The 18,114-nt window shown below is 41.2% G+C and overlaps 1 protein-coding gene across 1 annotated transcript in view; it reads left to right on the top strand.

Moving 5' to 3' along the window:
* SEL1L2 (SEL1L2, ERAD E3 ligase adaptor subunit) overlaps nt 1–15,086 on the top strand; it is a 63,078-nt gene extending 47,992 nt beyond the window's left edge. The window contains exons 15-18 of the mRNA XM_025211562.1: nt 230–399; nt 10,788–10,916; nt 12,023–12,132; nt 15,044–15,086. Coding sequence (XP_025067347.1) covers nt 230–399; nt 10,788–10,916; nt 12,023–12,132; nt 15,044–15,086 — 452 coding nt within the window. The remainder of the gene's footprint in view (nt 1–229; nt 400–10,787; nt 10,917–12,022; nt 12,133–15,043) is intronic.
* The last annotated feature ends 3,028 nt before the right edge of the window (nt 15,087–18,114 follow it).

Below are 18,114 nucleotides of genomic sequence, written 5' to 3'. Positions count from 1 at the left end.
ATTCCTGCTTCACAGTTCTAAATGTGCTTGTGACTCAAATCCCTCCTCTTAAATACACTATCCAGTTTCTGTTAATAATATAAAATCTTAGTCCTGCACATTTCATTTTATTCATTTTGAACAATTAAAAAAAAGAAAGTAATTTTTTTAGGGGAGCAAATTTGGCAAAAAGCACAATTAACTCTAGATTTTTTTGCCGTGACTGTTTTCTTTTTACTGTTTTCACCAGGCAATGCATTTGCTAGAGTCAAAACTGGAGACTACCACTTCTACGGTTATGGAACCAAGAAGAATTATGTCACAGCAGCATTTTATTACAGCCTGGCAGCTGATCACCATAATGCTCAAGCCATGTTTAATCTGGCATATATGTATGAACGTGGTTTAGGTATTCCAAAGGTAATATGAAGCACATATGGACCCATTCATGTGTAAAACTAACAAACAGATGTTGTAATTTAAAGCGTGAACAGGTATAGTTTTGAACTATGCTGATTAAATATGCTGGGTGAGGCACTAGTTCTCATCTGGGAGAAAATTAGGGGAAAAGTAATTATTAAAATTGTAGAGGAGGATGAAACAGACTATGATATACAAAAATGCATGGAAATAACACGGTGAGAAACAGCTGAGTGATCTTCCACCTGATCCCATAAACACACAAATAGGAAGATGGTTTGTGAAAGTTAGTACATTAAAAATGGAAATTCAGATTGAACAATGTGATCAGCCTGTGTGTTTCATAACCACAGGACACCAGTAAGACTATTAGTTTACTCAAATTAAAATACACAGTCAATTAATTTAGAGTAAGAACAACAAAGCTGAATTTAAAAGATTGGAGAAAAAAAAAGGCATAATTTTTCATAACTTAGCTGAGATTCAGTTGCTGCCTTGGAATCATGAAGAAATCCCCAACTCTAATTCTAAGTTTGTAGGGCAAGAGGGGAAAGTATCAGTTTGCTTTAGCCCTTCCCACTGCAGGCCCAATATTCACTCTGTGCTCTATGAAGCAGGCAATCTGTACAGCTAACTGACTTTCAAATCGTGTGTGCACTTGTCTTTTTTTCCTCTTTCCTATCATCTCCTTCCCATTTCTCCATGTCTGGTTATATCCTTTTCTATTTGTGGCTTCCTTTTCTTCACCTCTATTCATCTTTTCCTGCCCTATGTTTTCCCATTTCCTCCTGGATCTCTGTCTGGCTTCCCTATCTCTCCCAGCGCCCTCAGGTTTTCGACATCCTGTCCTATCTGTTACCTTCTCTACCTCAATTTCTTCCCTTGGCCTCTGGCAAGTGTGACATGTATCGTGCAATTAATGCAAGTTTCATGCATTAAATGGTAACATACCAGATAGTCATTTATTACATGACTAAAAGGGCAAACCTGCCTCAGAGAAGTTATTCACTGAATGTCTCTTGTCCTGTCCTGCTTATCAAACAGTGGGACCGGGAAGGGGAAGCCTCTGGATCTGAGACAGAAAGGTGTGTGGACAGCCCACAACTGGGGAAGCACTTCTCAGTTCTGGAGCTGCCTGCACACCCTTTTAAGTGCCTTGTGTGGCAGCAGCCCAAGACACAGAAAGTGCCTACTACTCTTAGATGCAGGAAGTGCCTACCACTGTTTGTAGGCCACAGAGTTTAAGGGGAATGCTCCTGCAGCCCAGGACCCACCAGTGCCCCAGGCTGCTTGCAAACCTGGACTTCTAAAAGGTGTACAAGCAGCTTGGGAGGGGTCACTTACCAGTCCTGGGGCTGCCTGCATCTCCTTTAAAGGCAGCAAGGGTGAGGGGGCAGCCTGCAGGCTGGGAACGTGAAAGGAGTGCTAATACTGGAACACCAGCAGCCCATTAAAACACAAGTAAGTTAAAAAGGCTCACAAGTCCATCAATGAGCCTGTAAGGTGATGGGGTGAGGGCAGATACAGAGCAACCCTTTATCACCTACTGGCTGGAGGGTGTTACAGAGCAACCCTTTATCACCTACTGGCTGGGGGGAGGTTCTTTGTCAAGCTCCAGCTTTGGATGTGAGCTTTATTTTTGATTGAGCTACAAGTTTGTAGCCTGACAAAAGTAATGTCTTGTAAACATCCCTGTCCTTGATCTGACTTATTTGCAAGAGTCCTGGCCTAGGTCCTATGATTGACTCTTCTATCACTCTACTGACTGCTCTTTCCTCTTGTGAGTCTCTCTCCTCTGTTTTCTTGGAAAATAAGGTTCTGCTGCTACAGGTACAAATATGTTAAATCAAAAGAGGATTGATGAGGTTTTGGTATACCCCACCATAACTCCAGATGATGCCATGGTGTGGCTGGTGTCTTGTGGGCAGCTCTTGTAGCTGCACAACGGGATAAGAGAATGCTTGGAGAAGGTGGGCAGGAGATAGAGGATTTACTATCCATTATCTTGCTCTGTTATAGTCTACTCAGAATGCCATGGCACTTGGAAGAGCACTTTTTAAATGACACCCTTTAAGTCACTAGTTCTGCCACCTATGCATATGCCAAATTAGGGTGGTTCCTTTTAGTGAATGTTTGCTCCTCACTCTTGGCAGCCCTACAACCTACCACAGCTATGGTACAAGGGACAGAATTTGATTCTCTCACATGCAACAAGAATATTTTACTAAATTGTCAAAAGACTCAGCAAAAGCGATGGAGGTGTTCAAGCATAACTACAAGCATCATTCAGTCATCAAAACCTTTATTACTGGTGACAAGAAGCAAAAGACAGACAGTAGCTCGAGTTGTATCCCAGGGTGAATATAAAGGACTGGCAGAAACTCAACCTGAATGCATAGCGAGGATAAATACAGGTCACTGTCAGTCATTTTCCACAGTAGAGGCCCATCTGATAGCTTTTCCCATTTTTATTGCTTTTCTCTTCTTAAATTATTTTCCAACCTTTGTCCTTTGGTATATAAGCAAAGTCAGGGAGAGCTATGAAAATAATGCCTAGTCATAGTGAGGCATGCAGGGCAAGAGAGAGCCTGCTGCCAGAAGTGCTGTATGCCCATTCAAAATAGTGTTGTTATAAGCAAACCTCTCTTTCATGGGACCCGTGCTGTCAGCAAGACAGCACTGCCTTGGCAAACTGAACTTCCAGGACCTGAGAAGACCAGGAATCCACTGGGATGAAACTTGATACCTGTGTAAGCCTGTTGGGTTAAGAACATATCCTCTACCCCTTATTGAGGCTTCAAGCCCCTGCTCAGGGTAGCATGTAATAGTAGCAACCATTTAAGGGTTGGGTTTTTTTCATTCTTTTTCTCCTCATTTCATTTTCATTCTTTTTCTCCTCTTGGGGAATTTTGCAACTAGCTTGTGCACAAAATTACTGATATGATAAAGTAGTGCTAGAGTGATATTATAGCTGTGATGGTCCAGGAGTTATGTGAGAGGCAAGGATTTCTCAGGTTCTCTCTTATTGGACCACCTGCTAGGTTTGGTTAGTTGGGTTAGAAACCTGAAGAAGAATGTCTTGCATTCAAAAGTTTGTCTAACTCTATCCCAAATATGCAGTTGGTTCAGTAAAAGCTATCACTCTTAGATATACTTGCTTCTTGCATAAAATGGTAAGAGCAACCATGGGAATTACATATGAAAAAGAGCTGTTATGTGAGTAATGGGCTATTTGCCCATGCTATTACATTTTCAGGGTAAGCACGTGAGCTATTCAGTCATATGTCCATAATTGTGAAGATCTGGCCTTTATTTTCTTTGCCGAAATGTATTCATGTAAAAATCTCTTGTGAAACAGAGGTCACTATTTGCAAGAATGATACAGCCTTCCAGCTGAAAAATTCAAAGCACTTAAAGTATTACTAAGTCCAAGCAAATAGTAAAAAACATCCACAGACATATGCGTTTCGTTGAATTTGCTCTGGTTACATGGATCCTCATTTTGCATTAGCTTATTTGCATAGATGACTTTGGAGCCAGAATGAACTTCAAGAATCTTAAGCCAATAATGATGTGCACTTAGTTAAAGAACAAAAACAAGATCATGGGATTTATAAAAGCAAACAACTCATCAATGCAGCTTGAAAGTAGAATACCAGTAGAAAGCTCTTCATGCTGCAGACGTGGGTGAGGGAAGAAACAAGAATGGTGAATAAGTTCCAACATTTTGTATATCTGAAGAAACTGAACCTGTGTTGCAGCTAATCTATCAGAAAGCAATGAAAATAAGAAAACTGGTTGTTATTATAGACATGCAACAGGGAACAATCTCATCCAGGAGTCCTTCTTTCCTTTTGTGCTGCTTTTCCTCAGTCTTTTGAATTTCAGTGATAAGAATCAGGCATTCTGTCATGAACAGGGCATAAAGCCCGATGCAAGAAATTTGCTGGCCAACTTCCCCTCTTGGTTGAGCTTCCTTTTTCCTTTCACCTTTGCTTCCTCCCCAGATCCATTAATACACACATACAGCTACACATTTGGTAGCTTCCTATGGTGGGTCTCCCCTAACCCATCTGCATGACTGCCTTAGTCAGAACCTTTTTATTTACAATGCCCTTCTCTGCAGAGTTTTATTCTCTCACAATCACTGTGTGCTGTCACAGACTGTAGAAGGAGCCCTTCTGGAAGAGGGAGGCTCAAACTTTGCAGTTAACAGAAGCAGTATTTTATTATAAACTTCAAAATCAAAGGTAAAGGCAGTCAACCATCTTCATCCTTGCTTTAAGTGTCCTTTCACAGATGGGTAAAGGTTGTCAAGTGATAGCACAGTTATTTAATACATCACTTGCACACAATCATAGGCACTTAACAAAGGGAAAGACTGGTTAAAAACATCAGATCTTGTACTACATTCAAAATATGCTACCAACAAACAGAGATGCACATTCTGTTACAATACAAAGTGTTAACTGGCCCAGGGGTTGTTGGTTTTTAGTGCATTTTTATTACTATTTAAGCACCTTGAAGGGGAACACACTGCTGAGTGAGAAATACCATCTGTTAAAAGTCACATTACTGGTGAGAACAGTTTTAAGTGTAGTGTTAATACATTCCAACTGCATGTGAACACTGGTAGAAAAAGTGTCAATAGAAAGACACTGATTTGTGGTAGAAGTCTGTGCATAGCCTTGAATAGGTGGCTAACATTAATTAGCCTTAAATAAATAGGCCCTAATCCTGGCACTTGACTGATGTTCCATGCATACAGAAGCTGTTGCACATGGGCCACAGTTTGCATTTCTTTCAGAAGAGGCAAAAAATAGTCTTTAGTTTTTCATGCTTTTAAAGACTGTGTGAAGAAATATGTATTCTTTGCAGACTCTTAATCTGACCTCCCCACCCTGGACATTAAGCAATGTTTTCTCTCTGATCCTGTCCTCAGAGAGAGAGGATTAGATGTTTACTTTCTGCCCCTTCCCTGGCCCATACAAATAGACGAGAACATACATAAACATTACACTTCTGTGTCAGAAACATCCAGGGCAAAGGTTGGGGTGGTTTAGACATGGATGATCTTGCTTTCAGCAGGATGTTTAAACAAACTGACCTGCTGAGTTCCCTTCCAGCTCTATGTTTCTGATATACACGTCACATTTGAAATGGAAGGCATCACAAATGGAAGGCCATTCTGCTGGGAGTTTGTCTCGGTGTCTCAGACTACCCAAAGAAAGCGGTCTCTTGCACAGAGTAGCTGCATTCATACAGTATTGAGCTTTACCAGCTATTGCTTTTCAAAGCGTGCTAGGTGATCTTTTAGATAACATAATAATTAAATACCCTGAAATGGTCCAAGACCTTAAACTTCATTAGATATTCTTTGGGAAGTCAGTAGAAGACAGGTTTGGCATCCTCAAGTTGCATGTTCTGCTAATGGGGTACAACAGCACCCTGCTAAGTTTTTAAAGGCAAATTGCTAGAGTCCAGGGATTTGGCAAAAACAATGCAGGACAAAAGCCAAGTAATTGGTATTTTTTTGTACTTAGTGTTTGCTCTGCATGGACATCATCATCCGGACTTGTGCATTTCCTTACTTTTAACTGGTTGGGTTTTGCAAGTGATGGGAGAGTGAAAGTACCAAACCTTTGCTTGCCTTTGAATCTGAAAGCCTTAGTTCCCGACTTCCTTCACATCACGTTAGCAACTTTACCTGTTACAATGGAGCTACACTGGAATAAAGCAATGGGTCACTCAGTCCCAAAGTCACCAATGCCTGCATTGTTACCTCTGAGACTATGTGAATAATAGTGCTTTGTGCTTGTCTCATGCTTAACCCTTGATAACGGTAAACAGGCATTCTAGTTTCCACCTTATAGATAGCCTAAGGTTAAAGAGATTTACAACGAACTGAGAGAAACGCTTTGGATAATACAAAGATATGCCATTTCAGACATAAGGGAAGCTATTTTCTGGTCTCCCCTAAATTTCCTGTTACTTTTGGCAAGTCTTTTCAGTTACTCTATCAATACAATGGGCCTGTGCATATATTGCTTCTATAGCAAAGGGGTTTTCTTTACCTTTAAGACTACAGTTGTACCTATGACAGATTACAAACCTCTGTCTAGACCAGTGGTTTTTAACCTTTTTTCATTTGCGGACCCCTAAACATTTGAAGGGAGGTACGTACCCCTTTGGAAATTCTGAATGGAGGTGCAGACACCTGTAGGTATTGACATACTTTTGATTGATCATAGTCATCTTTCATGGAGTCCTTGGATGTAGTCTGTGGACCCCCAGGGGTCTGCGGATCACAGGTTGAAAACCACTAGTCTAGACTATAGACTCCCTAAAGTAAATCTTTATAATAGAAGCTACTAAGAACTTGTTTTTTGGGAGAAGATGCAATCACCTGTACTTTGCATTACTACAGCTGTCCAGCACTTCCATTCTAATATGTAAATCACTCCCTAGGGGAAGAGTGATGTATTAAATGCAAATTTGAGGGTCATGGCCTGTAACAACTACTTTCTGCAGATCACTGCAGCTTAGTTCTATCTTTCTAGGTTTTTATGACTGACTAGCCAATTGCCCATCAAGAATGATGGGGGGGCGGGAGGATGGAGACCCGTGTCCGCCCCCCTCCTTCCCTACTGCTGCTTGGGGTCCAGGCCCACTCCCCCCTTCCCGCAGCAGGGGGATGGTAGAAGTGGGCTCAGGGCTGATGTGGGGAAGGGGGGTGAGGAAGGAGTGGGCCCAGACCTGGGCCCAAGGCAGGGAGGAGGCCTGCTCCTCCCCTCCCCCTGCCTCCAGGGGGTAGGGTGAGGGGGATAAAATCAGCACCGCTGGCCTTGCCCCCACCCATGCATTCTGTCCCCAGTCCCTCCCTGCTGGTCCTGCCCTTGGTGCAGGGCAGGCAGGGATGGAGCGTGTCCAGCCCACTCCCACTTCTGGTCCAGCACCGTTCCCTCCCCTCCCCTCCCTTTCTCCCCCCACTCCCACTGCGCCGTGTCCAGGCCCATTTTCCCCCACCTCGGCTCCCTACCACCTCAGGTGGGTGCAGGGAGGGGGAGGCCAGCGCTGCTAGTCTCGCGCCCCCCCACCCCGGTGTCATTCCCTCCATTGCCGCCACCTCAGGGCTGCTTCAGGGCCGGGCTGTCATCATGCGGGGACTGAGCCCTGTGTCTAGCCCCAACCCCACTTCTCCTCTGGTCAGGGGGAATGGGCCCTCTCCCCCCACCCTCCCTACCCACTGCTTCGGGGCTGGCCCCCTCTTTCCACTCTCCTCCGTCACCTGTGTCCCCGCTGTTATGGTAGTGCTCCACCATGCTGTCTCGTCCCAACACTCTTGGAGCACTCTTATTGGCTGTTTCAGTCAGCAAATCAGAGTGCGAATAAAGCATTATGGACAGACAGATAGACTAAGGCTTTTATAATATCAGAATCTTTCTAGGCTTTTATAACTGATGGGCTGAGCTGCACCATTCACTCTTAAATCTAAGCATGATGAGAACTGGATTGTTCCCTGACACTCACAAGAGACATGAAGCATCTCTGGAGAGTAGAAGGTGCTTGTTGTTCTTAGGATTTTGTTGGTCCCGACATTCTAGCATCATGGACCAGGTTGTAGGGAACAGGAAGCATCTGTGTGTGACATCTTGCAAATGCCACTGTAAAACAGTACCTCCACATATCACAATTCAAGGCCATGTAGTAGAGCTAAATGCCCAGTGCTTCTTTCCCACCCTCCCCAGACTAAATAAAATCTATACAAAACTATCCCATTTTTCTACTCCTTAAGTAAGAAATTAGGACAAATGAATTCAATACTCCCTAAGAGTGCACATGCAGAAATGGTACTATATAACTTGTATACTATTGTACTTGCACTACTAATATACTATATAACTATATATAATGGTACTTCTTGAAAAGCATTGGTGAAAATCATACAAGTCTTGTCCTTGCAGTATTACAGCCTGTTAGCCAAGAATAGGATAATTTTACAATAATCATCCAACTGAATCTATACTCCTTAATCACTGGCAAGTAGAAATTTGGAGACAGACCTGAAAAAAACCCAAAAAACAGGAAAAGTAGGTGATATGCAGCCTCAGCAACCAACCAGTCTAGCCTGCTCATGCCAATGCCCTTAAAAATTCTAGGATTTTACTGTCTTGATTTATATTTTACTGTTCTGCTCAGAAAGTACCTATTTGAGAGTTTTATTTATGGACTTAATTAAACTAAACTGATACATCTAGTCATTACATTTTGTAAGGAAACTATGTAATTGGGCTGTTGTGTTTTTATCTTTAGAAATAAATTAAGAATTACTGCTTACTTGGAATAATTTAAAGTGTCTCACTGTTTGCCTTTTGTAAGTATCCATTAACAAATGCTGACTTCCACTTGACTTCCTATTGAATTAAATAGGCCATTTATATACACAAGACAAAGCAACTAATCAGTTAGGGGCTTGAAAATGAATTTGTAGAAGGCAAGCACATAAATTAGTGTTAAAATCCATTTGTCTTTTGCCAAGATTCCTTTACAAATTAGTCTCAAGTATTATATTTATTAGGGCATGTGGATGTGTTTCAGAGAACTCACTGCTCTCCAAGAATAAGCTTATAAAATACATTAAAACAGACAAAGCTATTTAACAATTTATGCAAAGCAGAAACTTAGAAGGTTGACTAGGGGCTAGATCCACAAAGTGAATTTTACCATAAGGCTGAACATTATAGATTTCACTTTTCTGAAACTGGCCAGTCTGAGTTAGATACCCAGGCTCCCTATACCGTGCACAAAAGAACTGGATGCCTCAGGATGAGATCTATAAAACAAACATTGAATGGGAAACGAGTTATGCTAGCTTATAGGAATGCCAAGACATGCTGTAGTTAAAGTCTGTGCCTCTCCAGGGCATAAATGTATAATTCTCTTTCCTCAGGATGCATCCCTGAGTCATCTTCTGCAGTTAGAAAGCTACTAGTACACCAGCAGCCCCCCCCCCCCCCCCCCCAAAAAAAAAAAACCAAACAAAAACAAAACAGCTGGTTGCTATATCCCCATCCTCCTTTTACAAATATAAAGCACCCATGGATATGGGCGATCCACTCTTGCTTCTGCATGAGGGAATTTAACCCCGCACAGCCAATCTACTCCATATTCTGCTCTTGAAGCTGTCACACTTGATTAAATATTTAATGAGGCAGAAACTATGCATGACCCTCTGGTGTAGTAACTGAGGCATTCACCTGGGGTAGGAGTGAGTATTACATATACATTCCTTTTAGGAAGAAGAGAAAGTTGGGTCTAGGTCCCCCATATCTTAGATGAGTGCTCCCAATACTGAATTGCTAGAGAAAGGAGGCATGAAATCACCACTACTACCTTCTTCCATAACATTTATACAGTGTTGAACCTTTAGGTGCAATCTAAGAACAGCTACTGAATTTGGCCCTGCAAACATAAGCTCAGGAATGACTAATTTATGAATCCTGACACTAGACAGGTACTTATCTCCTCAGCAGTGTCAAAACTGATGCAATTCTGCCCATGTCCAAAAATAGAACTTGAGGAGCACATGAAACTTTACTCACAAAGAAATAGGCACTGATAGGTGTTAGGCAACCCAGAGTTAAGCAGAAACTGAGTTAAGATTTTGAGGATCTAAATTTTGGACTAGCCACCTTGGAAATTAGGTGGCTATCCTTTTCTGGGGCTAGCCCTAAGAGTCCAATAGAACTTGCATCAAAGTTGGTGAATTTTCTCCAACTTCAGGGAAAAGGTACTGATCTTAAAGATACCTTCTAGATTCAAAATCTTGGATTTTATGGAGGGCATTTTCACATGAAAAGTAAGCTGCTGCTGATAGTAGGAAACAAATTTCAAAGAATCCACTTCTTTTTTTTTGGGGGGGGGGGGGGGGGGAGAGGAATAAGTTACTTTTTCTTCAATTAAAGTACTGGGAGGTGGCGGCGCTCCATCTCCACCTGCATGCATGTACCCCGTATCCCCTTTCCGCATATCCCTGGCTGACAACCCCTGTTCTAAAGTTTATGTCTGGTGCCTAGATACCAAAGTGACACCCTGTAACTGAGACACAGAACAGTATGGATAAAAACATATTACTTCAGAACTAAGAAATTACTCTTGGGTATCTAGCAACAACTCGGTTCAGTTGGTTATGGAACCCAGATTCTAATGTTATTGGGGAAAAAAATGAATCTGAATATTATATTAAAGCCCCTCAGTAAACTCTTCAGTTTTTCCAGTGAACACATCAGTTCTGAACTTCAGATCACATTATTTTGCAAGCAAACACAATAAAGCACCAAAAAGTCATCTAACTGCACAAATAAAAAAGGACACCTTTTATTTCTTAGGATATATATTTGGCTAGGATGTGGTATGCTGTTGCAGCAAAAACAAGCCCAGATGCTTCCATTCCAGTGTTCTTAGCAACTTTGAAACTAGAAGTTACTGTTCTCCTCAGAGAAATGAAGTTTTTCAAGGTAAGTATGGATGTTGACATACCAAAATGCTTTCACAGGTCTAGATCTACTACTGCTTTTTACACTTAGCATTCTTTTTGCACCCATATGCCAGATTCTAGATAAAGCACCAAAAATATTTCAATAAAAGCAGGGCCAGCATTTAAATTACATAAACCTTCCCAGTCTCAAAACTCAACTGCTATTTGCACCAATGTACTCCACACAAAAGGAAACTTATGTTTAATTGTTAATTCAAGCATGACTTAAAATTTATCAAAGCTTTCAGGTGAGAACAAAGACCATAACAGGTTAATCTGATTAAAAAGCCTGACAATAACTGTCCTTACTGCACACAGAGCATCAGAATTTGAATACTCAGTTCACAAGGCCCAAGGTGTACAGCACCCTGTGAAGAGAGGCCCTTGCTTGTTTTTAAGACATCTTGCAACAATTCAGTGCTAATGAGTCGAGTCATCATTAATCAACAGTAACCGACTTGACGATTAGAACCCTTTTCTACTATTGATTCCTTTACTTCCTTGTCTGACACAAAGAGAGAGAGCCCTGTTATTACTCATCTTTTACTATCCTCAGTTGTCTCTGTTTGGTAGCGTTTTGAAGGAAACACTACTGCTTTGCTGTTTGCACACAGCTAGCTAAGGGAAGGATGTCAGTCTATCTGCTCAAAAGGAACAATAAAACAGGATCCAAGGGCTGCAAACACAACCTTGGATCTGTTTCCCTGGACATAGCAACTGACTCTTTCATCCAGCCCTGGTGGTAACTGTGCTTCTCTTATGCATCCAAGTTCGCTGGTAATTTCCCCATCATAGGAAAAAGTTGGGTGTTGTCCTAGGGCCAGGACTGTATTTCTCATAACAGTTTCCACAGAGAGCAAACTAAAACGTAAGAGCATATGTCTGTTGCACAAAACATATGCTTTACTCATCTGTGCTTACTATGTGCCATAGCTTCCTTTAAAGATAGTTTGATACCACATCTAAAACTCACAGTGAAGATGCAGCATAATACTTTCACTTTGTACTTTGGAAAAGTCATTCCATTTTAAGTATAAGAAATGGTCTTTATTGCTTTGCTAACCTCTCCCTTTCTGCTCTAAACAGATTATTACACAATGGAAACTGTCAGAACTGGACAACATTCTTGGACCACACTGGGATCTGCTTGCAGTGGCAGTCATAGTCATTTTGCTTCTTCTCTTAATTAGCAATAGGTACAACTAGGCAAACGTTACTGACAAAGCCTTTTGGCAATTACTCTTCTTTATATTCTGAACTAATAAAATGTGTATTACTTATTTTTTCTACATTCTGTTTCCAAGACTTTAGTAACATAAAAACACATAGTAAATATCTCTAGAGTGAGGGGGGAGAAAATCAATAGCATTTGAACAGTGGGATTTCTTAAACAGGCACTTATATCACAAACAAAAAACCTGCCATATAGCAAAAGCTTCTGCTGACAGACACAGGACACAGACGCACAACATTTGAAGCTCTTCAAAGTGCAGGTGCACTCTAAAGCAGTTTAAGAATGAAATGCTTGAGCAACAAATGGCCGTATAGCTCCCTACTGCATGTGCTGCGGGGAGCACTTCAAAATCATCAGAGCTCAATGCAGCTGTGTGCTCTCCAGACAGGAGGTGCAACAGAGGACTGAAGCATCCTGACTCCGTTCCCCCAGCTGAGGGCAGTCAGTGAGCACTTTACATCCCCTGCTCTGCAGAAGAGCTGACTGTCCATGAGTGCTCTCAAGTCCCCCATCCCCTGCCTTCCCCTCTCCTACCCCTTACCCCAGGATAAGGAGAGGTATGGGGGGTCTCTGGTCTCCTTGTTTTGGCAAGGTGATGCAGAGGCTCCAGTCTCCTGAGGGTGCGCTCAAGGAGGGCAGAGGCAGGGCTCGTTGAGTCTGTCCTGGTCTTCCCCTGGGGCAGGGTGGGTGGAGTGGAGCAAAGCATTGTGGGATGCTGGAGGACCAAGCCCTCCTGTCATACCCTGTAACGCATACACATATAACAGGAAACATTTTGCATTGAAATGCTTCTAAATAGTAGTTGCTTCTTACAAGGTTATCTTGGGACTGCTCCCACCATTTCCGGAGCATTCCAAAGGGCGTGTGTATGCTCTGCTCACTCCCTGAAGCAAACATTACATCTTTCTGCACCCACAGGCACATGCCCATTCACCAGCTAGCCCAATGCTTAGAACTGTAGAAATTTCAACAGGATTTTTAAAAATAAGCTATGTAAAACAATGTCACTATTAAAAGAATGAGTGAATAGTCCTTCCGGAAAAAAAAGCATGGATAAAATAAGCATTGCAAGTGTGGAATCAGAGAGCCAAAACCTTGTAATTACTGTGAATGAATTCATTTGTTTGGTTTCTGCAAAGCAAATTTGCCATTAGTTCATCTTTCAGTCACGGACAAGATTTACTGCAGTTCTTTTATAAATATTGCTCAACTTACCTACGGTGTCATTTGCAAAAGCATCTATCAGCCCAGATAAATCCTGATCCTCTATTTGCTGACTTCAGTGGCAAAACCTTCCCCAACATCAGTGGTGCAAGATCAGGTATAAGGCTCCAGCATGGGACACTGAAGTGAATCCTTTTTTCAGGCAGAAAAGACTTATGTATGCATAAACCATTCCTAACTGTTGTACATCCCTTGAAGATATGCTAACTTATGTCAGACTACCAGTTCCTTCCCTTGAGGCTTTGCACAAACACCACTTCCATCTCTCCTATTTAATACAAGTGATAGAAATAGTATTAGATAATACCATATTTCAGTTCCTCTCTGAAGAGTTTTTCTTCACGTATTGCCTCATTAAAAAAGGGCTGATTTTGGAGGCCACTCTGTGATTGGCTTCACTGAAACTACTCCAATAATTGTCATTATGGAAGGGACCACAATCTGAGGAGCATCTTAGAAAAACAAAGCTTAGATATATGGGTAAGAGGAAAGGCAATTTAACATTTTTCACTTTTTAAACTAGTGATACATATACCCACTCAGCAGAATGAGATATTCCCAACATTCCCAATCAGCACTTCCACATACTTCATATTTGCAAAGCAACATCCTGAGTACATTAGATAGGGTTTTTTTTTTAAATTTAGACCTGAAATTGCATTGAAGCATGCAGTAGTCAGTGTAATCTTTGATTCTGTGTACAAGTCCTATTTAACTGAGCAGAAAGAAGGCAAACCTTTTATAAGACAACAGTGAACTCTTTCTGCACAGAAAAATGAAACTGGAAAGAATTCAGAAAAAAAAAGAGTGACTTATTTATCTACTGAAGGATAATTAAAAAAAAAGACATATGTTGCAGCACAGCCAATTGTCATAAACAGGGAAAAAGCAATTTTGTATGCCAAACTCTCAAATACATCTCAGGTGGCCTCATTTCAGAAGTGCAAATCCCTGTCCTATGAAGAAAGATCAATCACCTTTTAAACCTATCAATCTGAGGCAACCAAAATCACTAGTTAAGTGAAAAATCTGTCAGGATGACCAGTTACAAGTAGCTGAAGCACCAGAAATTATGAAGGTTAAAACTAGGGATAATGGAATGAAAGTAAACAGAGAAGAGTCTAGTTTGGACATCAATGTTTTAAAAATCAGAATGTTAGGGAATACATTCCTATCTTAAACCATGGTGTTCTCTAATCTTATTTGCATGGATGTCAAGCACGAAACAAGTTAATTTTATATTTCTGTGCGTCCACTGACTTGTTTCTTCACAAAATACTCCAGGGGTCTTCAGTTTGTAAAGAACGTTGAATCAGACAGACAATGCCAAAAAAGTCTGTCTACAAAAACATTAAAATACAATTTGTAATTCACTGTATGAAAATGTGTTTCTTTATTTTGGCCAATTATACAGGGAAGTTTTATGTATTTTGAGTTCACATTTAAGTGGACTATGAGGGCCTTATGCAACTAGATTTAGCTTATGTATGCTCTGCATCTAAAAAAGCTCTGTTAAGTCAAAGATTTCCCCAAGGGCCTGGTCTATTATTTCTTCTACTGCACAAACTCCTGTTGACTTTTGGATGCATGTGGAATTCAAGGTCGGATACTTAATCAACAAAGTAATACTCAATCTTTCCCCTGACTAGGTGTGCAGCTGGAATTCAAGGCACTCAACAAGACACTTATTGATCCTGGTTGCCCAGCTCAAGTTTCTTTGTGCTGCAAATGACTGAACGTTAATTCAGTTTGTAGATATTGCCTTTTTAAGATGTTCTTATAACACCTGGCATTCAAATTTTTGGTGCATTTTTTTTTACAAAATCAGAAAGTCATCTCCCAGAAGGCGTTTTGCTTTATCTTGTGTACTAACTCGGTAATGTTTGGAAGCTTGTTCTTAAAAATATATAGTCTTCCCACAAAAGGCACCTTTGTCATCACTTTGTTACCTGAATTTTTTTCCTGAACTAGCAACTTAAAAGAACGCTGAAATCACTTAATCATATCAAGCCTGGAAAAAGCTACACTACATTTTGGCAGCTTGAGAAAGCTACAATAAAAAGATTTCAAACCTAAAACTGTGAGTTTATATTGAAAAGGTAATGGAGCTTTAACTACAGAAGTGTGCGCAAAGGACAGGAACTGTGTTCATGTTAATTATCTAACAGGCCACACAGCAGAACTATAAAAAATAAAAATTAAAATACAAAGTAAAAAAGACTCTCAAACCAAAGATGCAGAAGTATCAGGAAGGTAAAAGTTAAACTTTGAAGACAAACCAGGCTTTAGAACAGCAACAAAATTCAAAACACCCTGAGTATCAAAATATATTTGTGCAGTGTTTACACTTATCTGGTTCTTCATTATCATCAACGCTGTCTAAATTTAGGTTGAGATCCAGAAAAACATGCTATGTGCCTCCAACTTTGGCTTGGCTATAATTAAAATTTAGGCACCTAGCTCCAGGAAGTAAACCAAAGAAACAGTATTAGGCACCCACACCCTCTATACAGCCAGTGGGAAGTTAGGTGCCACGGAAGAGACAGAAACCCACAAGCTGAGCAGGAGCTGCAAAGAGCTAGCACTTCTTTCCATTTTTGTATCTTAGGTTCCTCTTTCTGTCCAAGAACTAGAGCTTGAGCAGGACAAGAACTAGTCTTCTGAGGCTAGATCCATAACCGAGTGTGGCAGAATACAGATGGCACAGAGCTACCCACCTAAAGGAAGTAAGGCACCTCTCCAGGAACTGGGAGATCTAGGTTCTAGGTCCTTTTCAGCCTCAAGATTCAAACCCTCATTTACCACTTCCCAGCCACCTACCCTCAGCCTCAAACACTGGAACAGTAGGGTCATGGTCCTGGTCCTGTGGAAGATGGGCCACTGGGTGGCCAGGAATGCAGAAGCTGCTGGGCCACCAGTGCAAGCGATTTATGCGCTTGCAGGAAGACATTGCCACAACACTATGTAACAGCTGGGCAGCAGCACCCTCCTCATCCAGGGAGGTTATTGAATAACTGTGACCACAGATGCTGTATGTTGTGAACTGCACATTAATTAGGTCAGTATTTAATTTTCATATTCATGAAGGGAAGGGGTAGGGAGGATAGGGACAACAAATTTCCTGCCTAATTGCTTTGTTCTTCCCACTAGCAGTGCTCTGCGCAGTACCTCATTTATTCTTCCCCTGTTGTGTGATTCCCAATGTTCCTCTTCTATACGCTCAGAAAGAAAACTGCTCTTCAGGTGCTTTCTACCCAATAATGTATGCTTTCCTCTCATTACTGCGAGCACATTCTTTATCTCCTTAGAAGTTAGGAGGAGAGGGCTTCCAGCATATTTCAGTTTGCTTCTACCCATGTGTTGATTAAATGCTTGAAGAACAAGGCACAGTAGGAACAAGTCTCTAATTAACATTTACACATAACCACATTCTTCTTCCTTCTCCTCACTCTCTTCACACATCTGAGTCACAGCCAGCAGCAGAAGTGCCTGGGAAAAAAACTCAAAAGTTTAGAGAAGGCACATAGTAGATGCAACAGCATGAAAATAAATTCATAAAAGCATCTTCAGGAAAGATGACAGTGGCTTTGAGCCTGGGGGGATTGTGTCATTCTGAATATAGAGACATCTAAGGAAAAAAAAGAGTGACCCACACTAGGGAGTGCTTAATCATGTAGTTAGCATATAGCCATTTTAAGCACTGAACTGTGCTCACACTGCTGATACAATACTGTTGACAGGAAAGGCTTTACTAATGGATTTTGCTAAAAAAAGATGGTACTTTGGTACTTCAAGGTATGGAGTATTTAAGGGGCTGCCTAAGATAAGTTGCTTAGTTACTAAAGAAGTATGTTCTCATTCATAATAGTAGTATTTTTGGTCTCAGCAGTCAATGTAATTTCAGAAGCAGAACTGACAATAAACGGCACTGATCCCCTTGAAGTTAGAATAATGTAATGATATATCCAACCTTCCTTTAGTTAATATAGACAGGTACTTCAGCATCTATATTCAGATCTGCAGGAGCCAAATTTGCTATGATGAGAGCTAGGTAAAATTCCCTGCTTCTAGGTAAGATTCCCAGGATGGCTGCAGGAACAGAAACCCCCTTCTTCCACCCCCTCCCCCAAGCCCTATTGGAAACAGAACCTGTCAAATAGAGTCCTTTTAGTGGAAAAGTTTATTTCTGGCTGCAGCTCTCTATTCAAGCCTGACATGCAATTATTTATTTTGCCAGGGAGGTCAGTTTCCACTGTTTTTACAATGTCAAGAGTCATTAATGGCTAGAGGCTGACTTGAAAATGACTACACAGAATTTAAAACCATTCTACTTAAATAATCTTTTATACATAGGACAGACGTCTGCTACCGTTTGGAGTGTGCAATACTATTCTGTTGAGTGCCCCCTACTGGCTTATCTTATTACAACAGGTTCCCTGATTTTCACTGAAGGCATTGCTGGCACGACAATATCAGACTATGACAATGCAATTTAAGGCAGAGAACGCCAATATGTAAGAGCTCGATGCCAGGCTAGTCCTAATGTGCGTATGTTCTATTTTGGATGACTGCTTATGTTCTTCACTTGCACTATCCTAGATCTGCAATGCAGTGTTGGGACCATTGTTGAAATATTTCACCCTTCCTTTCAGAGTCAGGAACGCAGAAGGTTATGACAGTTTGTTAATGTTTATTGCCATAACTGACCAAACATAAGAAT

Source organism: Alligator sinensis, unplaced genomic scaffold (genome assembly GCF_000455745.1).
Source record: "Alligator sinensis unplaced genomic scaffold, ASM45574v1 scaffold1139_1, whole genome shotgun sequence".
NCBI classification, from domain to species: domain Eukaryota; kingdom Metazoa; phylum Chordata; order Crocodylia; family Alligatoridae; genus Alligator; species Alligator sinensis.
The sequence above is the reverse complement of the archived record's forward strand: the minus strand, read 5'-3'. Positions and strand labels throughout refer to the sequence as shown.